Source organism: Paroedura picta, chromosome 6 (assembly GCF_049243985.1).
Source record: "Paroedura picta isolate Pp20150507F chromosome 6, Ppicta_v3.0, whole genome shotgun sequence".
Lineage (NCBI taxonomy): Eukaryota > Metazoa > Chordata > Lepidosauria > Squamata > Gekkonidae > Paroedura > Paroedura picta.
This window is the reverse complement of record NC_135374.1, coordinates 85,818,114-85,839,593: the sequence shown is the minus strand read 5'-3', so window position 1 is coordinate 85,839,593 and position 21,480 is coordinate 85,818,114. Positions and strand designations below refer to the sequence as shown.

Sequence of the window (21,480 nt, the reverse complement as noted above, 5' to 3'; positions counted from 1 at the left end):
TGTGCCAGAGGGCGCATAAAGATGTTAAATAATGTAGGGGGAAGTACTGCCCCCACTGGACCCCACAAGGGATTCGATAAGGTTGTGATAACACCTTCCCCACTGCCACCCTCTGTGTCCAGTTCCAGAGAAAGGAGCATAGTCATTGAGGGCCCCAAATCCTGGCCCTGGCAAGGTGGTGGGCCGCCTCCCTCCTCTTCCCTCCCTCCTCCCCATTTGGGGAATGGAAGTCAGGGGTCTCTTTTCAGAAGCAGACAACACATTTTCACATATATTTGGTCCAGCTTTGGCAGCCTGCCCTTTCATACAAGAGACCCCTTTATCTAAGGGGAGAACAAAATGAATCTGCAGCCTAGTGGCCTGTGTCCCAAACTCGCCACAATTCCGTCTTAAAATGTACTTGCAGCCTGCAGTCATTTTGCATGTGATCTTGCACTGGAGTCAGAGGTGCTGGTGTATTCCATACTTCCTAAGCAAAGCACCGTCTCTGACAATGCAAGAGGTTTTTGCCATGTGATGCAACCATGAGGGGAATGAGGGTTGAGTTTCCAGGGCTTATTTGGTTGTTGCCTATTATTTTGATAGTGGTGAGCAAGACAGTGTTCCCCTTTTCCACCCAGACATTCGTGCCCCTGCCATCCTTGTGAATTTTTTAAAAATCTTTATTTTCTTCATTTAAAAGCTTTCAGATAAACTAGACCGTACAGCAGCTATGGAGAAGTGTGTGTATGAATTACACATGACTACAATACTGAGTCCTTCCCTTTTTAAAAATGTACCTTGATGAAGAGTTTTGTAGAACTTGAAAGCCCATACACATGCTGTTTTCTGCTAATTTGGGTGGTCCCTCATGAGGTCATCTTGAAGGTCCCACATCCAGCTGGTGCTGAGGCAGCTGCACCGGTTACCGGTTAGCTTCTGGATCAGGTTTAAGGTTCTGGTTCTGACCTTTACGGCTATCCACAGCCTGGGCCCCGCATATCTGAGGGACCGCTTGTCTCCTTATGTCACCCGCAGAGCTCTTTACTCTGCAGGTTTGAATCTGTTGGTGGTCCCTGGCCCCTGGGAGGCATGCCTGGCCTCGGCCAGAGCCAGGGCCTTTTCGGTCCTGGCCCCAGCCTGGTGGAATGAGCTCCCAGAAGAGCTGAGGGCCATGATAGAACTATCAGTTCCACAGGGCCTGTAAGATGGAGCTCTTCCACCAGGCATTTGGTTGAGGCCAGGCTAAGAAGATTGGGTCCCTCCCCATATAGGCCCATTTGCCGGTCATCTGGGCATGAGTTACCCCCCCCCCAAGGTGTGTTTGGGGGCTGTGGGTAGCTGTGGTCAGGTGTGCAAAGAAGGGAGGGGAGGATTAGATTAGTTTTTATCACCAGTGGTATGGGATTGTATATTCTGTTTTTATGTGGTTTTTAGCATTTTATTGTAAACAACCACAAGCCAAGAGTGGCAGTCAACAAGTACAATCAATCAATCAATCAATCAATCAATCAATCAATCAAGGTATCAGATGACCTTCCTTTTTGTTTGTAGTAACAATGATGCATGAAGCTTGAACATAAGGCTCAAGGTTATCTGAGCCCAATACCAATACTTTGTTGAGTATTTCATTTTTTTCAAAGCAGATGGACCTTGAATTGTTGGAGACAAAAGTGTCTGTGAGCTTTGTTTTAATAATTTGCACTCACCAACCAGTGGCATGCCTTCTGCTGACCTTCCCCAGATAGGAGCTCTATAACTGGTGGCCTTCTGATTTTGATTCACATAGTGTCTTTCTCTTCCTCCTCCCCTTAGGTGAATACACAATAATGACAGCCCACTTTCAGCTGAAAAGAAAGATTGGCTATTTTGTCATCCAGACGTACCTTCCATGCATTATGACCGTGATCTTATCCCAAGTATCATTTTGGTTAAACAGAGAATCCGTCCCTGCAAGAACAGTCTTTGGTAAGTATTTCATTGTCAGGCTTTTTCCTGTAAAGTACCCAGTGTTCTCAGAGCCATCAGTTCCCGATCACACTTACATTGAGGAGAGTGGGATGGAAGGATGGGAAGAAGTGCTTAACCTTTCCCAAGACTACTGAGTATCCTCTGAAGATGCTATTCAGTATATTTTTAACTGACTTCCCCCTCTCTCAGGCAGAAAGACTGGCGGGAGAGGGTAACCTGTTGGGTGGGGAGTGGGGGGTCTACAGAAGAGAATCAACAGAGATGGGAAGAGTTAAGTGAGTACCCGCTTTACACACTGACCCCCATCAATGACCCCTATCTGCACATGGAGTATATACAGAGTAAAAGCTAACTTCTAATTCAGCCCCAAATATTGCTCTTGTGTAATATTAAAAATTGTCATTATTATTACCATTGACCTCATATTTGACAAATACAATCTCAAAGACTGTTTTCCACTGGAGATAATGCGATGGGTATGATGATACCCTCATGGTAGTGGGAAGTGGCACCAAGTAGGAGCTGACCTATGGCAACACTCTAGGGTTTTCAAGGCAAGAGACCTTCAGTGGTGGTTTGCTGTTGTGTGGCCCTGCGTAGCAAGCCTGGACTTCCTTGATGGTCTCCTGCCCAAGTATTCTCACCCTGATAAGCTTCTGGGATCTGATGGGATCAGACCAGCCTAGACCATCAAGGCAATAGCTTCATAGCCTTCAAAAATCTTCACTGGTTGTTTCCTTATTTGGGGGCAGTATTTTTGACAATCTATACTATGTTCCCCCATTCTAACTTCCGTTCCTTTGCTTTCATAGCACATGTATTCTAATTTGATAGCACAGTTGAGAAGCTCCCCATGTATTGCATCTAAGGATTTTGAAAGAATCATTCAGTGCTTCATAGCAAGTGCTTCCTTAGAAATCTTTCAAACTCTCATTGCTTGTTTCCCCCCTCCCCTTTATTTTTTGAAGGAGTCACTACAGTCCTTACAATGACTACTTTAAGTATCAGCGCTCGCAACTCTCTACCAAAAGTGGCCTATGCTACGGCAATGGACTGGTTTATAGCTGTGTGCTATGCCTTTGTGTTTTCTGCACTGATTGAATTTGCCACAGTCAACTATTTCACAAAGAGAAGCTGGGCCTGGGATGGCAAGAAAGCTCAGGAAGCTGCCAAAATGAAGGTGGTTGTTTTGGTCGTCTATTTGAAAAGATAAGAGTACTTAACCTGATTTGGGAGGGAGGGGTATGCTGTTGAAAACCCCATGGAAAACCTTTGTTTCTGGATTTCAGCCCAAGTTCTCAGTGGTTCTCCTGTGGGAGCCATCTTGGCAGGAAACCACTGCTATTATATTCTGCTCATCCATCAGGTTCTGGACTGCTCCATACTGTTTTAATACTTTGATAGAATGAATTAAATGCCTTGACCTCCTGTGACTAATCTCATTGATTTTGTTAACACAGTGAACATACCCAAAGTTACTTACAAGCCCTGAGATCAAGGCTTATGGTTTAATGGACTGTTTTTGATGTAACCACAAATGGTCCAGGAGGGTGGGGGTTAGGGATGGGAGGAAAGGGAGGAAAAATCCAGGTTCCTGAGAAGAAAATCAGTTGTAACAGTGAAAATCATATAGAAACTGTGTGTGGGGGGGGGGGGCGGTTAACTAGGACAGAGAAGACACTGATTCTTTTTGCCAGTATTGAGATATTAGTATTTCGCAGCTTTCCTGAAAGAAGGAACATCACAAAAAGCTGCATTTTCTTTATTAGGATTTTCGCTGGAGGTGAGATTTGGCTTGATCAAGACCTAAAGTAATTTACAGCTAATCTGACTCCCAGTCCTGCAATCTTCTTCAGTTCACTGACATTTTTAAAGAAAAATATATTTACCTCACATCATATATATTGCACACTGTTCTAGAGATATTCAAACTAGGAAATGGAGATGTTCAAACCAGGAAACTGTTTAATATAACAGGGAATGATGGGTGATTATTTTTATACTACTGTGAATGTACTAAATGTGTGTTTTTTTTTTAATAGAGGAGCAAGATGGGTACTTGTTTTCCAGGAGCTAATTGTCTAAATTTTAACAATGGGGAGGGGATGATAACATGGAAGGAACAAGGGGAAGCAGGAGGCAAAACATTGGCAAATGCAGTAAGATGTTAGTGGGGGATAAACACTGAGAGCTCAACTCTCAAGTGATTTTTTGCTGAATACTAGTTATAGGCAGTAGAGTTTGAAGGGGTCACTACAGTCCTGACTGACAAAAATGGCTAAATATTATCTTCAGGAAGCAGAGTTCTGAGTTGGGGAAATCCTGCAGATTTGGAGGCAGAGCCTAAGGAAGTCAGAGTATGGAGGACAAAGGAAGCTCATCAGGGGTGTGATGCCGTAGAGTCTACCTTCCCAAGCTGCCCTTTTCTCCAGGGGAACTGATATCTGTAGCCTGGAGAGTGATTGAAATTCCAGGCAACTGTAACAGTGAGCCCAATTTGGCTTAGGAGTAGTGGTGCCGGGACAAAGGTTTAGCCCATCCAAACATTTTCCCAGACTCAACTTGGCCACCTCAAAGCTGCTGTTTGGCTCCCAGAAGGAAAATACAGGTCACATGGTATATAGAAATTCCAAGTTTGATCTTGGCATGGAGGGCAATGCTTAAACTCCTGCACCTAATTGAATCAGAGGACTGCTATGTGGCATAAAAACTACTTGAATTATGGGTCTCTTAGCCTCTTACTCTGTTTGTCCTTAAGCCTGCAATTCTCTGGGCATGCTTGTGAGAGTAAGACCCAGTGAGCCTGGTGGGTCTGAGTAAATAGCCATGTAATTGGGCTGCTGAACTGTAAACCGAAGGTTTGTTGGAAGATAGGGTTTGAGAAAAGTGGGAAAGCTAACCTCTAATGAGAGACATGGGAGTGAGTTCAAGGTATATGAGGTACTGTTACCACATTTGTGACCAAGGATTAGAATCCTTGCCTGTCCCCTTGTTTCTCAAACCATCACTGACCAAGTAGTTATTTAAAAGCTGTGTTGTTTTCACAGCCAGTGAGATGTGCTAGAATACTGATATCGCTTCCTTCCAAGTTTTAGAATGGCAAGTTATAAAAACGTGTTCAGATCTGTGTGATTGATACTTAATGAATAAACTCAGCATGTCCTTAAAGATATTATAATTATCATGCCTCCAGAAGAATGGAAGATGTTACCCTTTTTTGTACTTCTCACTCACATTAATTATGACAGCACTGTGAACATGCAAGTCATCTGTGGGTGGAACTACATAATTGTATATAGATTTTTAAAAACAAAATGTAGGCTCAAGGGCTTCAATTTAAAGAGGGAGACTGTCATAAGGAGAGAAACATTATTACTTATTTTTCTTTCTATCATTTTTTTTGTTGCCCCAAATCACCACCCCAGCCTGATTTTCCCTACATTAGGGAAATTTCACACATACACACATTAATCTAAACAGGAAAAAGGAAAAAAACTAAAATAGCCTTTCTCGCCCTACCCATGTCAGTCTTCCATTCATACTGAAGCTCCTATGGCTGTACTGCCCCCCCAAAAAAAATCATTGAATAAGATGATCATAAAACATGTATCATTCTGACTCATGCTTTGCAGTTATACTTTGTGAACTCCCATCTTTTCCATTTCTCAAACAAATGTTGACTTTTTGCTTTTCTACTGTTTTGCAGAAAAAAGAGCGTGAATTAATGGCAAGCAAAGCCATGAATGCTTATGCCTCTGGACGAATGACCCCCACATTAAACCTACCAAAGGACTCCACCCCTTCCGTTATCTCCAACTCAGCTTCTGTTCTGGTAAAACCTGTTGAGAAACCGGCTGAAAACAAAAAGACCTATAACAGCATCAGTAAGATTGACAAGATGTCACGGATAGTGTTCCCCGTCTTGTTTGGAACTTTTAACTTAGTCTATTGGGCCACGTATCTGAACAGGGAGCCTGTCATTAAAGGTGCTGCTTCTCCAAAATAAATGGAAGGACTTCCTCATCAAGTGTTAGCCATACTTGCAAAAACAAATGCTACCAAGGAGAATTTGAGATTCCAAGACTTTTTTCAACTTTGGGCAATATTCTTCAGGAAGTTTTTGCATGTGTAACGATATGTACAAATATTATTGCCTTGATTGTTTCTACATGTAACCTCAGATGTTTCTGACAACTAAATCAAGAGCAGCAGACACAAACCTTTGTAGAAAAATGGAAGACATGGAACTTCTACGCTGCTGAGTATCTTGCATTGATAGTTTACAATGAAATAGGGTATATTTTTAACTGTTTGGGCATATTGCATATCTGCAGTTTTTTATACTTTGAATGTACAGTCATGCAAATATGTGGGGACTCTGTGGACTCTGCAGTTGCAGAAACGTTTGTGTAAGTTATTTCAGAGTTCGTCAACGCTGGGCTATTCTGGCCAGGATCCAGAACAGCGCAGGCCCAGGACTTGGTTGGGTGCATGCAAATGGATGCGCAACACCTTTCAAAAGTGAGTGCTCAGTTTTTTTGGGTTCGATCTTCATGGCAATTCACATATGTGCACCAACCCCTTGAAAAGCTGGCTGTGCAAAACAGTCATCAGAGATCAGCCACCATGGGTGCAATTCTCACTTCGCTGCGTATCATCTGGCAACACCTTACTTTTCAGAGAAGGCAGTTTGTTAAGAATCATTTAGAGCCAGTGGCATGTCTGGCCAAGGACAACGCTCATCACTTTGTTTCCTCCACTGTGGTTGCCAGCACACCAACATCTTTAAAAAGCTAGTGCATTTTGTTTCTTGCACTTGAACCAAAAAGGTTTCCGATCCCTATGCTTGTAGGGTTTTCTGAACTCTTGCAAAACACCTTCCGATCAAAAGAGTTCAGTCACCATTTTGGTTATGCCCTGGCAAAAGGCAACCAGAAATGCAGCCAAGCTCTTGCGAGAAAAATAAATGTTTTGTGAGGTTGGGAACCAGTATGTGCAGCCTGCTGTGCTGCTTTTCAAGACAGCAAGGAAATAAGTATGATTATCTTCTCCAGGTCCTGGTGGAAGATAGCAGAGGTGCTAGCAGGTGGGAAATTGCCAGACCCCCAAATCTATTGCTTGAGGCAAGCACCTCAGGACCCTTCACTACTGAGACAGGCCACAGATTGCAGACTTGGAGGCTGGCATCTCTGGCAAGTTTTCCATTCTTCGTTTATAATATTTGGCAGTATCTGGTGTTTAAAATTGCTGTTTGCTGCCCACCATTCACACATCTGCTACTGCTAAATATAATGGGTGGAAAACCGAAGGGGCACCCACCAGTCTCATCATGAGATGAGACTCATGCGTTATCCTGCATGTTTGAACCGACTCTTTTTTCCCCTCACCACTTATTGTACTTGTACAGGTTGTAGTGACCCATGTCTAGTAGCCTGTTTCCATGCACAGATCATATTCTTTGCACTTGCATCTTGTACTATACATGAGGAAGGCTCAAGCCACACTACACACCCAGAAGGTGGCTGCCTCCCAGCCTCAGAAGGCTCAGGCGTCTTCAGTAACTGGGACCAGCAAGCAGTGGTGGCCTTAATGCACTGGTACATCTAAAGTGCAAGGTAAAAACAATTCCCCATCCCCCCCCCCCCACACACACACACATACCTCACTTCACTAAAGGCAAGAAAAATGGCACCACCAACAGCAGATAGCTTCTCATAGCTTCCAGACTTGGCTGTATGAGCTTTATGTTGTTATCACAATTACCATTGTTTTTCTTCCCTCTGGCCTAGTTACAAGGTGGATGCCCTTTGCTCCAGCAGGGTCTCCTCTCCACAGAAGGGCCATAACTTTTTCCTCAGACCCACTCCTCCCTGACAGAAAATGCCTACAAGATTGAATTATCCTTCTTAATAGGGAAAAAACTGTCATAACTCACTATTTAGTTAGCTAATTTATTTCATTTGATCGGTTTTGTTCACAGCACTGTCGGAGGAAGATATATTTTATTATAACTTATTTTATTTGATTATTTATAGATCACTTTCCTTTCCCCTCCCACTCTCAAATATTAAATATTTTTATTATTTATTTAATGTCCATTTCTTAACATCAGTATAAGACCAGCCATTTTTTTAAAAAAAAGCAATAAGATTCCATAAGCATTTAATGGTATGCAAGTACATCAGCATGAATCACAACAGCAGCCGTAACTATAACCAGCAACCCAATGATACACAAGGCCAGTTGTACTCCCACTTGTCAGAAAAGATAAAGTTTTACACATTTCTTACAGGATGTGACTATTGATAAATATAAATGACATGTGTCACCTGGACACTCAGGTAATCGTAACACAATATTTAAAAAGTCATGCCCTCTTTCCTCAGTTTCCAGAAGTTGGTGTCCCTGCCTGAGGAATTGTAGAACTATTGTGAGGACCCTAGACTTCTAGGAAGGCCTGAATGCTAAGCTAAAAGGTTCCATCCTTGCCACCTGATAGCATATTGTAAACTCCATCTTTATTCACGCGACATGCAACTCAAGAGGAAACCACTGTATACAGATTCCATCTCAACGAATAGAAGATGCGCAATATTCCATCTTGGTGGGACTGATGTTGGAGAAAGTTCCTGGCAGATGAAGGATCTCTAATTGCACAAACAATGCTATTGGCCCAGATTCTCAACCACTGTAATATTCATGGAGCCATTTTAATATGCACTTGCTGAGAACCTGGTTCACTGATTACTTGAATAATAAGGCCACTTGCATAATGTACTCATTAGGAATGGCAGGACTTTTGCCTTTCAGGGAAATTTTTTGTTCAAAATCCAAGCTAATTTTTTTCCAGATAATAGTCATTTTTTTCAAAAATTGAGATATGTATTGCATGAAGCTACCTTTTAGAAGTAGAATAGAACCAAATATGCCAGATAAAACAACAGTGACTATTCATTTTCATTAAAGGCAACATGAACAGATTTCTTCTCGAGAAGAAGAGTTGCCTGTTAAATTACCAGTTCTCGTTCCAAGTAAATAAAAAGACACAGCTCAGAGAGAAATTCTGCTTCATCAAAGCCAATTGTTTCCAGTGATTATATCAGTGTTTTGTTTATTGTCATTCCTTTTTCAAAACTCCCATTGTTGCTGACAGGTTTTGTTTTGTTTCAGAGGTGAACGACTTGAAAGTCGATCCTGTGCATATTTGAGAGTAAACTCCCTTCCGGTGAATTAAGTGGGTCTTACTTCAGAGTAAATATGCATAGGATCAGACTCCAATGTTATTTTCCTCCCCTTCTCCCCAGAATTATTTCATGCTCATAGCTTCAGTAGCTTTTGTAATTTTATCTTAATGTTTAAATTAAATAATACATTTGATAGTCCGTTGCAAGTTGTCTTTTTCAAGCTCCTTGTTTTATGAGGGGAAAACCATTTTTGTGAAGCTTCAAAATTGTGATTTTTGTCAATAGAAATTGTGCATAAAAGGAAAAAACAATATTTTTATGGAATTAACTCACTCTGGTGACTGCTGCTGTATACTTGCAGCCTGATCCTGTGGGGGACTTAGTATGCCAGTAAGTATGCCTTTTGTACAAAACAGTTTCTGCTGGACTTCAAGTGTAAGAAATCTGGGGGATACCTGAACATTTGGGGGAGAATGGAGCCTGAGGAAGGCAGGGTTTGCAGAGGCAATGGACTTAAATGGGGTATACAGCCATAGACTCCATCTTTGAGTGGCCATTTTCTCCAGATGAACTGATACCTGTTGCCTGAGTTTAGTTTTAAGTCCAGGAGATCTCCAGCACCTAGAAGTTGGCAGCCACAGTGCATGCATAAGAAGTAAGGAAGATGCATCCCTACCATGGTAAATAGTACCATCCCTACTATGGTAAATGACAGCAATGTTGGAACCTCTCACAAAAAGGTTGCTATGGGAGATCACAAAATGGGCATTGCCTTCCACTAGCCACTAAATTATTTAATCTGGTTGTAAGTGCAACTGGAAACCTATTTGTTGATGTTCATAGCTATACCTGAAGCCACGAGTGAGCAGCAGAAGAAGAGTTGGTTTTTATACCCCTTTTTACTACCCAAAAGAGTCTGTAAGTGACTTACAATCACGTTCCCTTCCTCTCCCTACAACAGGCACCCTGTGAGGTAGGCGGGGCTGAGAGTGTCCTGAAAGAACTACTCTGGGAAGAGATGGCTGCGTTTCGATGAGTGGGGGATCAAACAGAGCTCTCTAGCCATCACTCTTAACCACCACACCAAGCTGGCTATCAGAGTCATCCACTTCTCATGCTTCCAGAACATGAAGATATAATACATACCACATATAAAAGAAGTGGGGAAAATGTAAATTTTTTATTGAAATGAAAATGGAAGAAACGTCCCACCTATTCTATCGTTCCACCAAGGAGGTACCGTATATACTCGTGTATAAGCTGAGTTTTTCAGCACAGTATTCACAGTGGAAATGTGCTCCTCGGCTTATATGTGGGTAAGGTAAAGGTAAAGGTATCCCCTGTGCAAGCACCAAGTCATGTCTGACCCTTGGGGTGACGCCCTCTAGCATTTTCATGGCAGACTCAATACGGGGTGGTTTGCCAGTGCCTTCCCCAGTCATTACCGTTTACCCCACAGCAAGCCGGGTACTCATTTTACCGACCTCGGAAGGATGGAAGGCTGAGTCAACCTTGAGCCGGCTGCTGGGATTGAACTCCCAGCCTCATGGGCAAAGCTTTCAGACGGCTGCCTTACCACTCTGCGCCACAAGAGGCTCATATGTGGGTATATACGGTAATTGAAATAACAGCCCGCTCCCAGCCAGCCAATCATTACATTGCTTCTGCAAGCCTGCAAGCTGAAGCTTGCTTACTGTGGCTGCTTGTAAGAAAGCAACAGTTTGAGGGACTCTGATCTTTTTTCCCCTTTTGCCTTCACTTGCCTTGGTTTCTGTGGGTGGGGTGGGGTGAGTTTTGGGGGTGCCTTGGGATCTACTGTTTCTCCTAATGTTTATTTCTTCTTTGTTTCTGAGAGGCTGCATTGTTTGCCTTTTCTTCTTGGGGTTGTGTTTCTTTTAAAAGTTGATTTTTACAGTTCTTTATTTCAGTGTTGAGTTTTATAGTTCTTTATTTCAGTGTTTTGTTCTGGGGGAGGCACTGTAGCTGTAGTTAGAGTAATCCATTCTCCCAGTTTGGTAGCTGTTGTACTTGCTGTAGTAGGTTGCCAACTTTGGGTACTGTTGTTCTGCTCTGGTTTGCTGGGCCTTCTTTTGCACTTACAGAGCTAGTTTACTGTTTTTTCATAGACATAAGTATTCAAATACATTTAACCTACTGGTGCCTCAATTAATGTACATTTACCAGTAACTGTTGCATTTCCCACCCGCGGCTTATATAAGAGTCAATAAATTTGCCCAGATTTTTGTGGTAAAATTAGGAGCCTCGGCTAATATACAGGTTGGCTTACATGCGAGTATTTACGGTATTTTGATATCCGTGGTTTACCTCAAGCATTTTGTCATCACAACTAAGCAGAGAGAACACTGCTATCACTGGGTCATCCAGTCAGCTTCACAATTTAGTCCCAAGTCTCCCAGGTTCTAGTCTGACACCACTATACCACACTGACGTCTATCTTTGATGCTGTGATTAATGCCCTTATCTCATCATATGGGACCGATGACCTTGTTTTCTTCAACCTTATTCAAGTTCTTATTGTAGAAACTGTTGAGAAGATGTGAAAGAGTGATGGACCTCTTCAATAAGAACCAAATTTCCCTTCCCTATAGAACTGAGAATGGAGTCTACATGCGTAGATAGTGTTCCTGTGACTGAGAATGTTCAAAAAAGTAGCATTCATGTTCACAAGGAGGAATATTTCCTGGCCTGCATGTTTATGGACCCACAATCATGCACAGGGTGAGTGTACGCATGATTTCAGCACATGTAATCTATGTATCCTGATCCAGTGAAGATGCTGCTGCCAAGTAACTGAGCAACAATTCTTAAAACCTTTTAATAGTTTTCCTGAACTTCTTAGGACAGGGTGAAAAAATGGAAATAAACAGGAGGACCACCAAGAACATGATGCAGCTACTTCTGTGTGTGGACATTATCTATCCAGGTCTGTTCCTGCCAAAATGCTATCAGAATGAAGGATATTGTAAAAGACAATGTTAGATGAGTTCCAAAGAGAGAAATTGTGTTTCAAAAGGCCATGAAAATGGAGAACACTTTGCTGATGTTGGGGAAGAGGTATTTAATTACATTTTTTTCATCCTTTTCTCAAAGTTTTTTGCTGCAAGCCTAAACAGATATCAGCTAGAGAGTTAATACTAAAGCAAACTGAGCAATCGGTTTCTGAATCATGGCCCTCTTGGGTGTCTTTTTCACATCTGTACTTCTCTCAAGTTTATTAGTGTTTATCCTTCTGTCTAGTTCTTAGACCCTAGTAGAAAGCAGATATATTTACATATGAATAATTTTACCTGACTTCCTCTTTGTTAACAGTGTACAAGTATATGTTGAATCGCTCCATGCAAGGATTTAATGCAGCCTTTGCTGCAATTTACTTAAAATATAGAACATTAAACATGAACTGATGTAAGGTATTAGGTAGCTGAACCATTACACAGGCATTTAAAATATTTAACTACCTGTTAAATTATCTGAGGTATTTCCTGGAGTGGATGATGATCAGAAATATGATTAAGTTTTACATTATTATTATTATTATTATTATTATTATTATTATTATTATTATTATTATTACAATAAGACAATCTATTAGACAAATCCTCAGGAATCTCAGCCCACTTAAAACAATGTGTGAGACTTTTCAAACAGGATATTCTAGACCTTCACATACCAGGTGAGAGAGTAGAAAACCAGTTGCAATATTTGCAAATGCTAATCCATAAACTGTTTTTTGAAAATGTTAAGAGACAGCTTTCAAAAATCCCTTTATCACCATGATTAATACAATTTGCCATTAAACATCAGCCTGACGTATAAGTGCATACCAATAAGTCTACTGAAATCATTACATATAAATTAATGTATATACACTTAGGGGGGGATAAAATCAAAGTGCCTTGTTTTTTCTATTAATGTAACAAATTCGCCAGTTGAATGCCATTACCAGCATGACGTAATAGTTATAATGCCAGATTAGAAACTGGGAGATTTAGGCTCCAGTCCCTACACTGCAATGAAACACACTTTGGTTCACTCACACTCTCACAGCTCAGACTGGGAAGGAAGAACCATTTCTGCTGCTCTGAGTTCTTTGGACAAAGCGCGAGATAAAAATGGACTCCAGAGTTGATAGAGAACACATGAACACATGAAGCTGCTCTGTACTAGAGGGAGAGCAGGCACACAATTTACACCGTCCAGATGACTTGGGGATTGCACAGCCGAGTCTCTTGCCCCATATGATGAATCAACGTGTACACAGGATTACTGAGTCAGACCAAGGGCCTATTTTTTATATTTTTCTATTGTCTCCTTTAAAAAAAAAGAAAAAGTCCTAAAAAGCCTAAGAAGGAAAACAATACAATAAAGACCATGGGCTTATCTAGCTACTATAAATCACAGTGGCTTTCCAGGGTTTCGTGTCCTTTCTCGTCACCTGTGATGGAGATGCCAGGGATTCAGCCTGGTACCTTCTGCCCGGAAGGTGGATGCTCTGCAGCTGACCCAGGCCCCTCCTGCAGGACGTAATGAAGCCTATGGCTCTAGGCATGGAGAGTGTTCCTTTCCACCCACAGGGAAACTTGTGCTTTGTTTTTGTGAAAAGGGCCATAGAGCAAAGTGGATAGTGCCTAACTTCTACAAAAGGAGTGCCTCTTTGCTTGCTGGAAAGCAGGCTGTAAAAACTGATGTCCCAACCCGTCTCTGGAGGCTGAATCCCCAGACAATGTGCAGCCAGATAGGCAGCCTGAAATAATAGTGATAACAATAACTGCAATATAAATTTATTCTTGTAGCTCTCCCTTCTCAACAGACTCAGGGCGGGTAATGTCAGATAAAAGCACAGTGCAGTATAACATAGAAAGAAACTATTTAAAATTAAATAATAGGTTTTAATAATAAACCAGGGAGATCTACATGGCACCCCTTCCAGGTAATTCTGAGATGATTACAAATGACATCCACACTCTCCTCCCTCCCAGTCTGATGCAAATTGCTGGGGTATTGAGATGGGGCGGGGGGGTCCCACCGTATCTTCTTCTTTCTTTTGATCTGATTATTGATTGTAATTTTTATTGGGGGTTTTAATTGGGGTTTTATGGGGTTTTATTTTAATCTATGTAAATAGTAGTAGTAGTAGTAGTAGTAGTAGTAGTAATAATAATAATAATAATAATAATAATAATAATAATAAGCAACCTGGTGGCGAGAAGCTCTGCTGTGCTCGCTGGTTGGCTTGCTCAGCATCTGGTGAGACCAAATACACAGAAGCCAATTCCGGAAAAGTCAAATAGTGTCAGCCGTAACCGAAGCAAGAGGCGGAGGTGTGTATAGGGACTTGGTGTGTACATGCTTGCAGGTAGGGTTACCAGTTCTGGCTTGGGAAGTAAGCTAGAGATCTGGGGAGCAGAGCCAGAGGAGGACAGGGTTTGTGGAGGGGAGGGACTTGGTGGGGTACGATGTCACAGAGTCCACCTTCCAAGGTGGCCATTTTCTCCAGGTGAACTGATCTCTGTTGCCTGGAGGTCAGCTGTAATCTCAAGAGATTTCCAGCTCCCACCCAGAGGTATTCCCAACATTTTGCATTCCCAACACACCCCTTCCATAGCAAACACATATATGAAGCAGCCACTCATCCAATCGATTAAATGTGATGCAGGCACTATAAGCACACACAGTGTCAGAACACAGCAAGAATGTCCCCCCAGAGGACTTTGCTTCCCATTTCGTTTCTCAGCCCTATGACTGAAAGCAGATTCGGAGGTGTAAAATAAACCAGGGTGCTGCAGGGGGGGGGGAGAGGAGGAGGCAATAGAGAGATTGGCTATAAGGAGAAGAGTGGAGGATTGGGGAAAAGAAACTTGGGGTGTGTCTGTGTGTGTAGTGTGGTGTTGTATTAAAAAGGGAGAAAATATACATGTGTTCTTTGTAGCTCACTAGCAGGATCAGCAGTTAATTTCCCCCCAAAAGAAAGGTGTTTAATCATGGTTGGAGTTATCCCGTCACTCTGTAAACCCCGCCTCTTACTTCTAAGTGTGGGTAGGGAGATGAGATGGTATTATTCTCAGAGCTGCTTTCCTTATTATTAAGGATTCTGAGCCACAGAGTGCTGCTGATCAAATCTCTTATTGCTCTGGTGTTCCTCAGCAGCTATGAACTATGAACATAGTGTTCTGTTTGTGGCAGGAGGTGAATCGAAATAGGAACTTCTTTGTCTTCAAATGAATACAGGCAGGCCACTTAGAGCACTTCCTAACATCCTCGTGATGCCCTTACAGTCTTCAGGACTGTCCATGTACATTAGAATGCAAACCTACTCCCCCCCCCCCGGCCATCCTCACCAGACAAACCAGTTGCCTCATCACTAGACAACGACAGGCTCCTACTTCTCTTCACCCTCTTAGAATGCAGGATGGGGTCACTTCCTGGCAAAATGGCCGAGATGACAGTCTCTTTCCACACCACCCTCCGGGTGCCCTTGTGGTTTGTAGGTTTGGGACAACCTCCAATTTCACTCCCTCCAGGGCCCAAGGCATATCTTTAAAAGTTACTGACGGAAATGACATTTTAACATTTTATCTTGATGTATTATTGATAAAGAAAAGTATTTTCATCCTGCCTGTCCCCACTCTGTATAACTCTAGATGGAGTCTCAGCAGATTGATAGCTGGAGCTAGCCAAAAGTATACTGAGCTTGGGGAGGGGGGGGCGGGAATCAGCAAATGCCTAAATAATTGCCTTTGGTAACTGAAATGCCCCTTGGTCATTCCCTTGGGCCATACCTCTGACATTCAGAAGAAAGTTGGTAGCTAACTTGGAAAGCTCTGCCTCAAATTAACTTGCCACCAGTTTCCAATCCAGGCTAAGCAGTGACAAGATGGCTAATGGACTACCAAACAGCAATAGACAAGACTATTTTAGGCAAAAGAATATGATCTTATTTATTTGTTACTTACTATGTGAGTGTGGAGGTAGGCTTTGGATAGGGTGGCAACTGAAAGAACTCAAGAGTACCAGCATACAAGTGAAGAAAGTATGAGGTAGGGTTCTTCCTAATGTTGTCTCCTTGCACTGGCATCCCTTTTGTATCATTGCCTTGTTTATTCTATATATATAATTACTTAAGAATTCCTGACCTTCGCAATAGCACATTGATGAAAACTGTCTTCCACCTGCTGTGCATTGACCTGGCCATAACTCGCCTTACATTGTTTAAACTTTGGAATATCTAGTCCTGAAATTTGATTTTCTATTTCATTTATTTTTAAGGCACTTTTTAAATTATATCTTGAATTGTGTAAGCTACCTTGGGAGTCTGACTGGGAAAGGTAGGATAAACATTTTTTAAAATCATTTATTGTATGAAGAGAAAACAACTTCTAGGCCTAGCACAGGCAAGCCTATCCACTGTAGAGTTGCCAGACCCCTCTAGTGATGGAGGAGCCCACTGCCTCCAAGACCCACCATCTGCCAGCAATTAAGTAGCTGGCAGGGGAATCTACCAAGAGAAAGAGGAAGGCCCAGGCAATGTTGCCGGTGATGTGGCACCAACAATACTGGGGAACACAGGAAGTGACATCATCACACTGGTGACATTTGTGTGACTCTCTGATATTTGGGGGCAACTCTGGTAAAAGATATTTCAACCACAAAAGTTTTCCCCAAATTCCAGAGTGATGCTCTGACAGCACAGAGTGATGACATCACTTACGGTGCACACAGCCATATCTTCTGGCCTCCTTCCTGCTCCTGATGTGTCTCCCAATCCCCTGCTAGTTGCCAGTAGGGATTGGGCAACCCTACTATGTTGGCTCTTACATTTTATGGTTCCAGGCAAGGAGAGTGGTAGAGCTGATTTATTCAGCCCTTTGAACAAGAATGAACTACGCAAATGTCTTGGCTGACGAATTTCTGTGTGACTGGGTTGTTTTAGAATGTATTATGTCGCTAAGGGACATGGTTTCCTCACAGAACAAGTGCCATAAGTGAATCTATGCTTGAAGAGAAATGACTTCAGCTCAGCACAAATATGCGCTTCAGGGTCTATCTAATTCACATGCTTTATTTAAATGTCATTAGCATTATTTGCATGAATATATCAAGCATCAGAGCCTTTGTAATTAAGATGTGATGCTTCTGGGTGGCCGTTTGTGCCGTTTCCAAGATGAGAGAAAGCTGAGGAAGGGATTGTTCTGCCCACTTTAGATGGAGTGGAGTTGAACTTGAGTAACTGAAGAGTTAGGAATTTTATTAGATCTTGATTCTAGAGGGCAAACTGTATTGGCCTGTGGTAGCAAAATTGCAAAGGAGCTCAGTCATGGCTTAAAGGCTACCAAAATTCATCTCACCATATGTTTTTGTGAGTCAGAACTCACTTCCTCAGATCTGTGATATTACTTTCTTGATTGAAAATCAAAGGTATGTTGTTGCAAGGACATCTAAACTTGGATGCTCCTGATCAGGCCTCGATCCCTTTCCTTTTCCTGAGAAGGCCTGTAAATCTGGAGAGCTATAGTAAGAAAGAAGACAGTGAGTAGAATGAACAGCATTACATTTTCACATATTTCACACATTTTCACATACATTTCAACAAAACCTATGTGCCTGGTAACCATAGTACCTAGAAATCTTGTGGTGCCCACAGAAATAATAACAACAACAACAACAACAACAACAACAACAACAATAATAATAATTATTATTATTATTTTAATAATAATAATTGTTGTTGTTGTAGCCTACCCTTCCCCGTAGGCTCAGGATGGGTGACAACAATTTAAAATATAGAATAATGCAATATACATAAATAAGTAATATACACATTGGAAACTTAAATGATCGAAAGTTACTTCCTAAAAACGATTCCAGAGAGGGAGCTGGTTGAATGGGTGGATTGATGTTTTATAAGTGGGGTTCTTAGGCAGGGAACAGCAGTTTCCTCAATGGTAATTTCCTGGCCTCCACTGTAGGTCTGGAGGAGCAGCTGTGTCTTGCAGGCCCTCCTGATCTGTTGGAGGTCCCAGAGGACCCTGATCTCCATCAGGCTGGAGAGAATTCAGGAAGTTCTTGGAAACATCTATTAAAAAACCAAACATGCCAAGTTATACTACATGTGCTGAGTTTAATTGGATCTGTGTGTCTGGAGGACATACTTTGCCAGTTTGAACCTTTGCAGCAGTTTAGATCCTCGCAGAGCTTCTTACAGTCCATGATCGTCTTTACAAACTGATCCTTCTGGATATAGTGGCACTCGCTTGGATAAATGTTCCTGGGCTTGAAGCCTTTATTACTTTGCCTGTGTTATTCTCAGGGTTTTTTTGCTGAGAATTTGAAGCTGGAGAAGTAACACTGAAGGACATGGAACTACTCAGAAATAAATTGCTTCTCAATGGTGGCTTCTTTGAGTGTTCTCATCTGTATCCTTTCTGAACTGTCAATAGAGCTTGGAATTCAAATTGTAGGACAGGGTGGACACATAAGTAGTGAATAATTTCGCTTGACTTCTGTGTGACTGATGTTGTCCTTTCATTTATGTGATACAGTGTGTGGAGGAGTCCTGGAGCAAGGTCATCACCAAATTCAAAAACATAAGCTGTCATATTCAAGACTCGCCATTTGAGCTCATGAGAACCTCTGACTTGTCTGCTATTTACTGAGGATATGTGAACTGGGAATATGCTTTTAGAAAGCAAAAGCATATGGCCTACACAGAAAGACTGCTACATGTCCATATGGATTCTGATGTGCTGCCCAGTGCCTTTGCATGAGAAGCTGTCCTCTCTTGGGAGTAACAGATGGGCTGCTTCAGGCCCTTTCATTTCCCGCCTGTTCTCCAGCCCAGAGAGATGAACTTTGAGACTGGTAAGCAGCAAGAGGATTTATTTATTGACCCTTTCTAATATGGAATTGGCTGTCCCTTAAGGCTTTTAGTTTGTGCACGTTGGCAGAGGTTCAATATGCAAAGAGCAGTCAAGCACCAGAATCATAGAATCATAGAGTTGGAAGGGGCCATACAGGCCATCTAGTCCAACCCCCTGCTCAACACAGGATCAGCTCAAAGCATCCTAAAGCATCCAAGAAAAGTGTGTATCCAACCTTTGCTGGGAGTTTTAAAGAGAGTTAAAAGTGCCTCAATGGGGTTGGGGCCTGCTGCACTGTACGCAGAGATATTCTTGCTCTCCTCATGGGCCTTTTCAAGTGACGAAATGACCCTCCACAGATATTCTGACACTTGAAACAACACTTGAGAGGAGGAACAAGAGTGCCTCAGACTACTGCACTGTAGACCCAATCAGGACTGGGTCCTTGCAATGTCTTTTAAATCTTTAAAATCGCAGCAGGGTCCACAGATCTGTCCCATTGTGTCAAGTGTTGCCCTTAGTCGGGCCTTAGTCCTGAAGGCCCTGTTGTCTTCTGAACTCTAGGTTCCTGCAGCCTTTATGTAGCATCTTTCCCTGAGAGTCTCTTTTGGATTGGAGCCCTGTCTGAATTTTTAACTCTGCTTGTACCACTTGAGAAACCATTTCTGCTCAGCCTTCTCGTCTAGTATTAACCTCATAATTTATTAACCTTGAATTTGTTTTGATTGTGGCTTTACTTTGTGGACATAAAAAATGCCTTATATACGGGGCCCTAATACCATAAATTAAGTTGGTTTGTACCACTGGATTGCTTGCATCTTGTGAAGATCAAACTACATTACCAACCTACTTACAAGGTATTCTCACAAAGTGATTTTGTCAGTGCTCTCTCAGCCTCACCTACCTCACAAGGTATCTGTTATAGGGAAAGGAAGGGAAGGCAATTGTAAGCCACCTTGAAACTCCTTGGGATAGTGAAAAGTGGAGTATCAAAATCAACTCTTTTGTTCTTTCTGCTTTTGTGAGGCATTTGTGTTCATCTGTGATATGTATTGGGCACAGCTGACATGTTGTCCCTTTTTTTCTGCAGTAATTTGGCATGATAGCAGACCAGCTTAGACATGTCAATAAATACAGTCTGTAAAACATTCTGTTTTGGATTCAAGTCCAGGTGTTGCTGTTCTTGTTGTTTGCTTAGTCTCCTTACCAGAGCCCCTATCCCATATATATTTCATCAGAGCAGATCCCCTGATCCCCTACAGGGGATCTTCCCTTTTATTTTATCAAAGAAAGGGCTGGTTGTATCCAAACCCCTATTTCTTTTATGCCTCCGCCAGAATATATTATAGTGTGAGCAATTTATTAAATGTGTCATAACTGCTCACAGATTAGAAATAATATGGCAAGGGATACCGTTCACACATAGTATATGAATGGTTGCTTTAGCAGCATTCCTTGGATAGTTTCCATCTTTGATTAATGGATGTCTGCCTGCAGTTCTGAATATGTTTCCTTCTTGTCTGCTATAGTGCAAACAGATTGCAGCCCTGATCTAAATCCAGTGAAAATTATCACTGGATAATATCAACTGTTTTTCTTCTACTATTTTTGCTTATGTCTAGTTTTACAGATGATGTCATTCCTTTAGAATAGATATTTAGGAAAATACAATCAACTCTGCACTATGTAGCAGCATGAGAAGGGTTTTTAAAAGGCTAGCTCCTATGGATTATTTTCCCGATACCCATTTACTTCTCTCCTCCCCCCACCACCAAACACATCCAAAGCAAAAAAGCTAATCCAGACTTTGTTTCACTTCATTAGAGCAGGAGCTGGTTCATAGGATGCTAGTAGCCATCACCTCTTAATTTTCACAGAGCACCCATGAAGAAGAAGAAGAAGAAGAAGAAGAAGAAGAAGAAGAAGAGTTGGTTCTTATATGCTGCTTTTCTCTACCTGAATGAGTCTCAAAACTGTTTACAGTCGCCTTCCCTTTCCTCTCCCCACAACAGACACCCTGTGAGGTGAGTGAGGCTGAGAGAGCCCTGATATTACTACTCCGCCAGAACAGCTTTATCAGTGCTGTGGAGTGCCCAAGGCCACCCATGTGGGGGAGTGGGGAAACAAAGCTGACTCGTCAGATTAGAAGCTGCTGCTCCGAACCACTACACCAAGCTGGCTCTCTTAAAAAATAGCTCTGCCCGTCATTGGAGGATATTTAGTTGGATACTTGCCTCCAAAGTTTGTGTTTATTGTGCCCATGGCAGCCATTTGTAACTGGTTTCACCTCTGATGACAGTCCTTTTCTGATTGTACCCCCTACTCTTTCTCAAAATTCCGTAAGTATTGAAAGGCTATACAAAGTTGGGAAGCTCCAGCATAGGTGTCTTGCCAATTTGTCACTGGAGGACTATGATCCACAAAATGTCCAATGGCATCATTAACTCAGTGGCATCATTAAATCATAGAAT

At 42.1% G+C, this 21,480-nt stretch overlaps 1 protein-coding gene across 2 annotated transcripts in view; it reads left to right on the top strand.

Moving 5' to 3' along the window:
* GABRA5 (gamma-aminobutyric acid type A receptor subunit alpha5) overlaps positions 1-9,313 on the top strand; it is an 82,093-nt gene extending 72,780 nt beyond the window's left edge. For both annotated transcript variants that reach the window (XM_077343435.1, XM_077343433.1), the window contains exons 8-10: positions 1,795-1,947; positions 2,919-3,130; positions 5,657-9,313. In XM_077343435.1, coding sequence (XP_077199550.1) covers positions 1,795-1,947; positions 2,919-3,130; positions 5,657-5,956 — 665 coding nt within the window. In that variant the 3' untranslated portion in view covers positions 5,957-9,313. The remainder of the gene's footprint in view (positions 1-1,794; positions 1,948-2,918; positions 3,131-5,656) is intronic.
* The last annotated feature ends 12,167 nt before the right edge of the window (positions 9,314-21,480 follow it).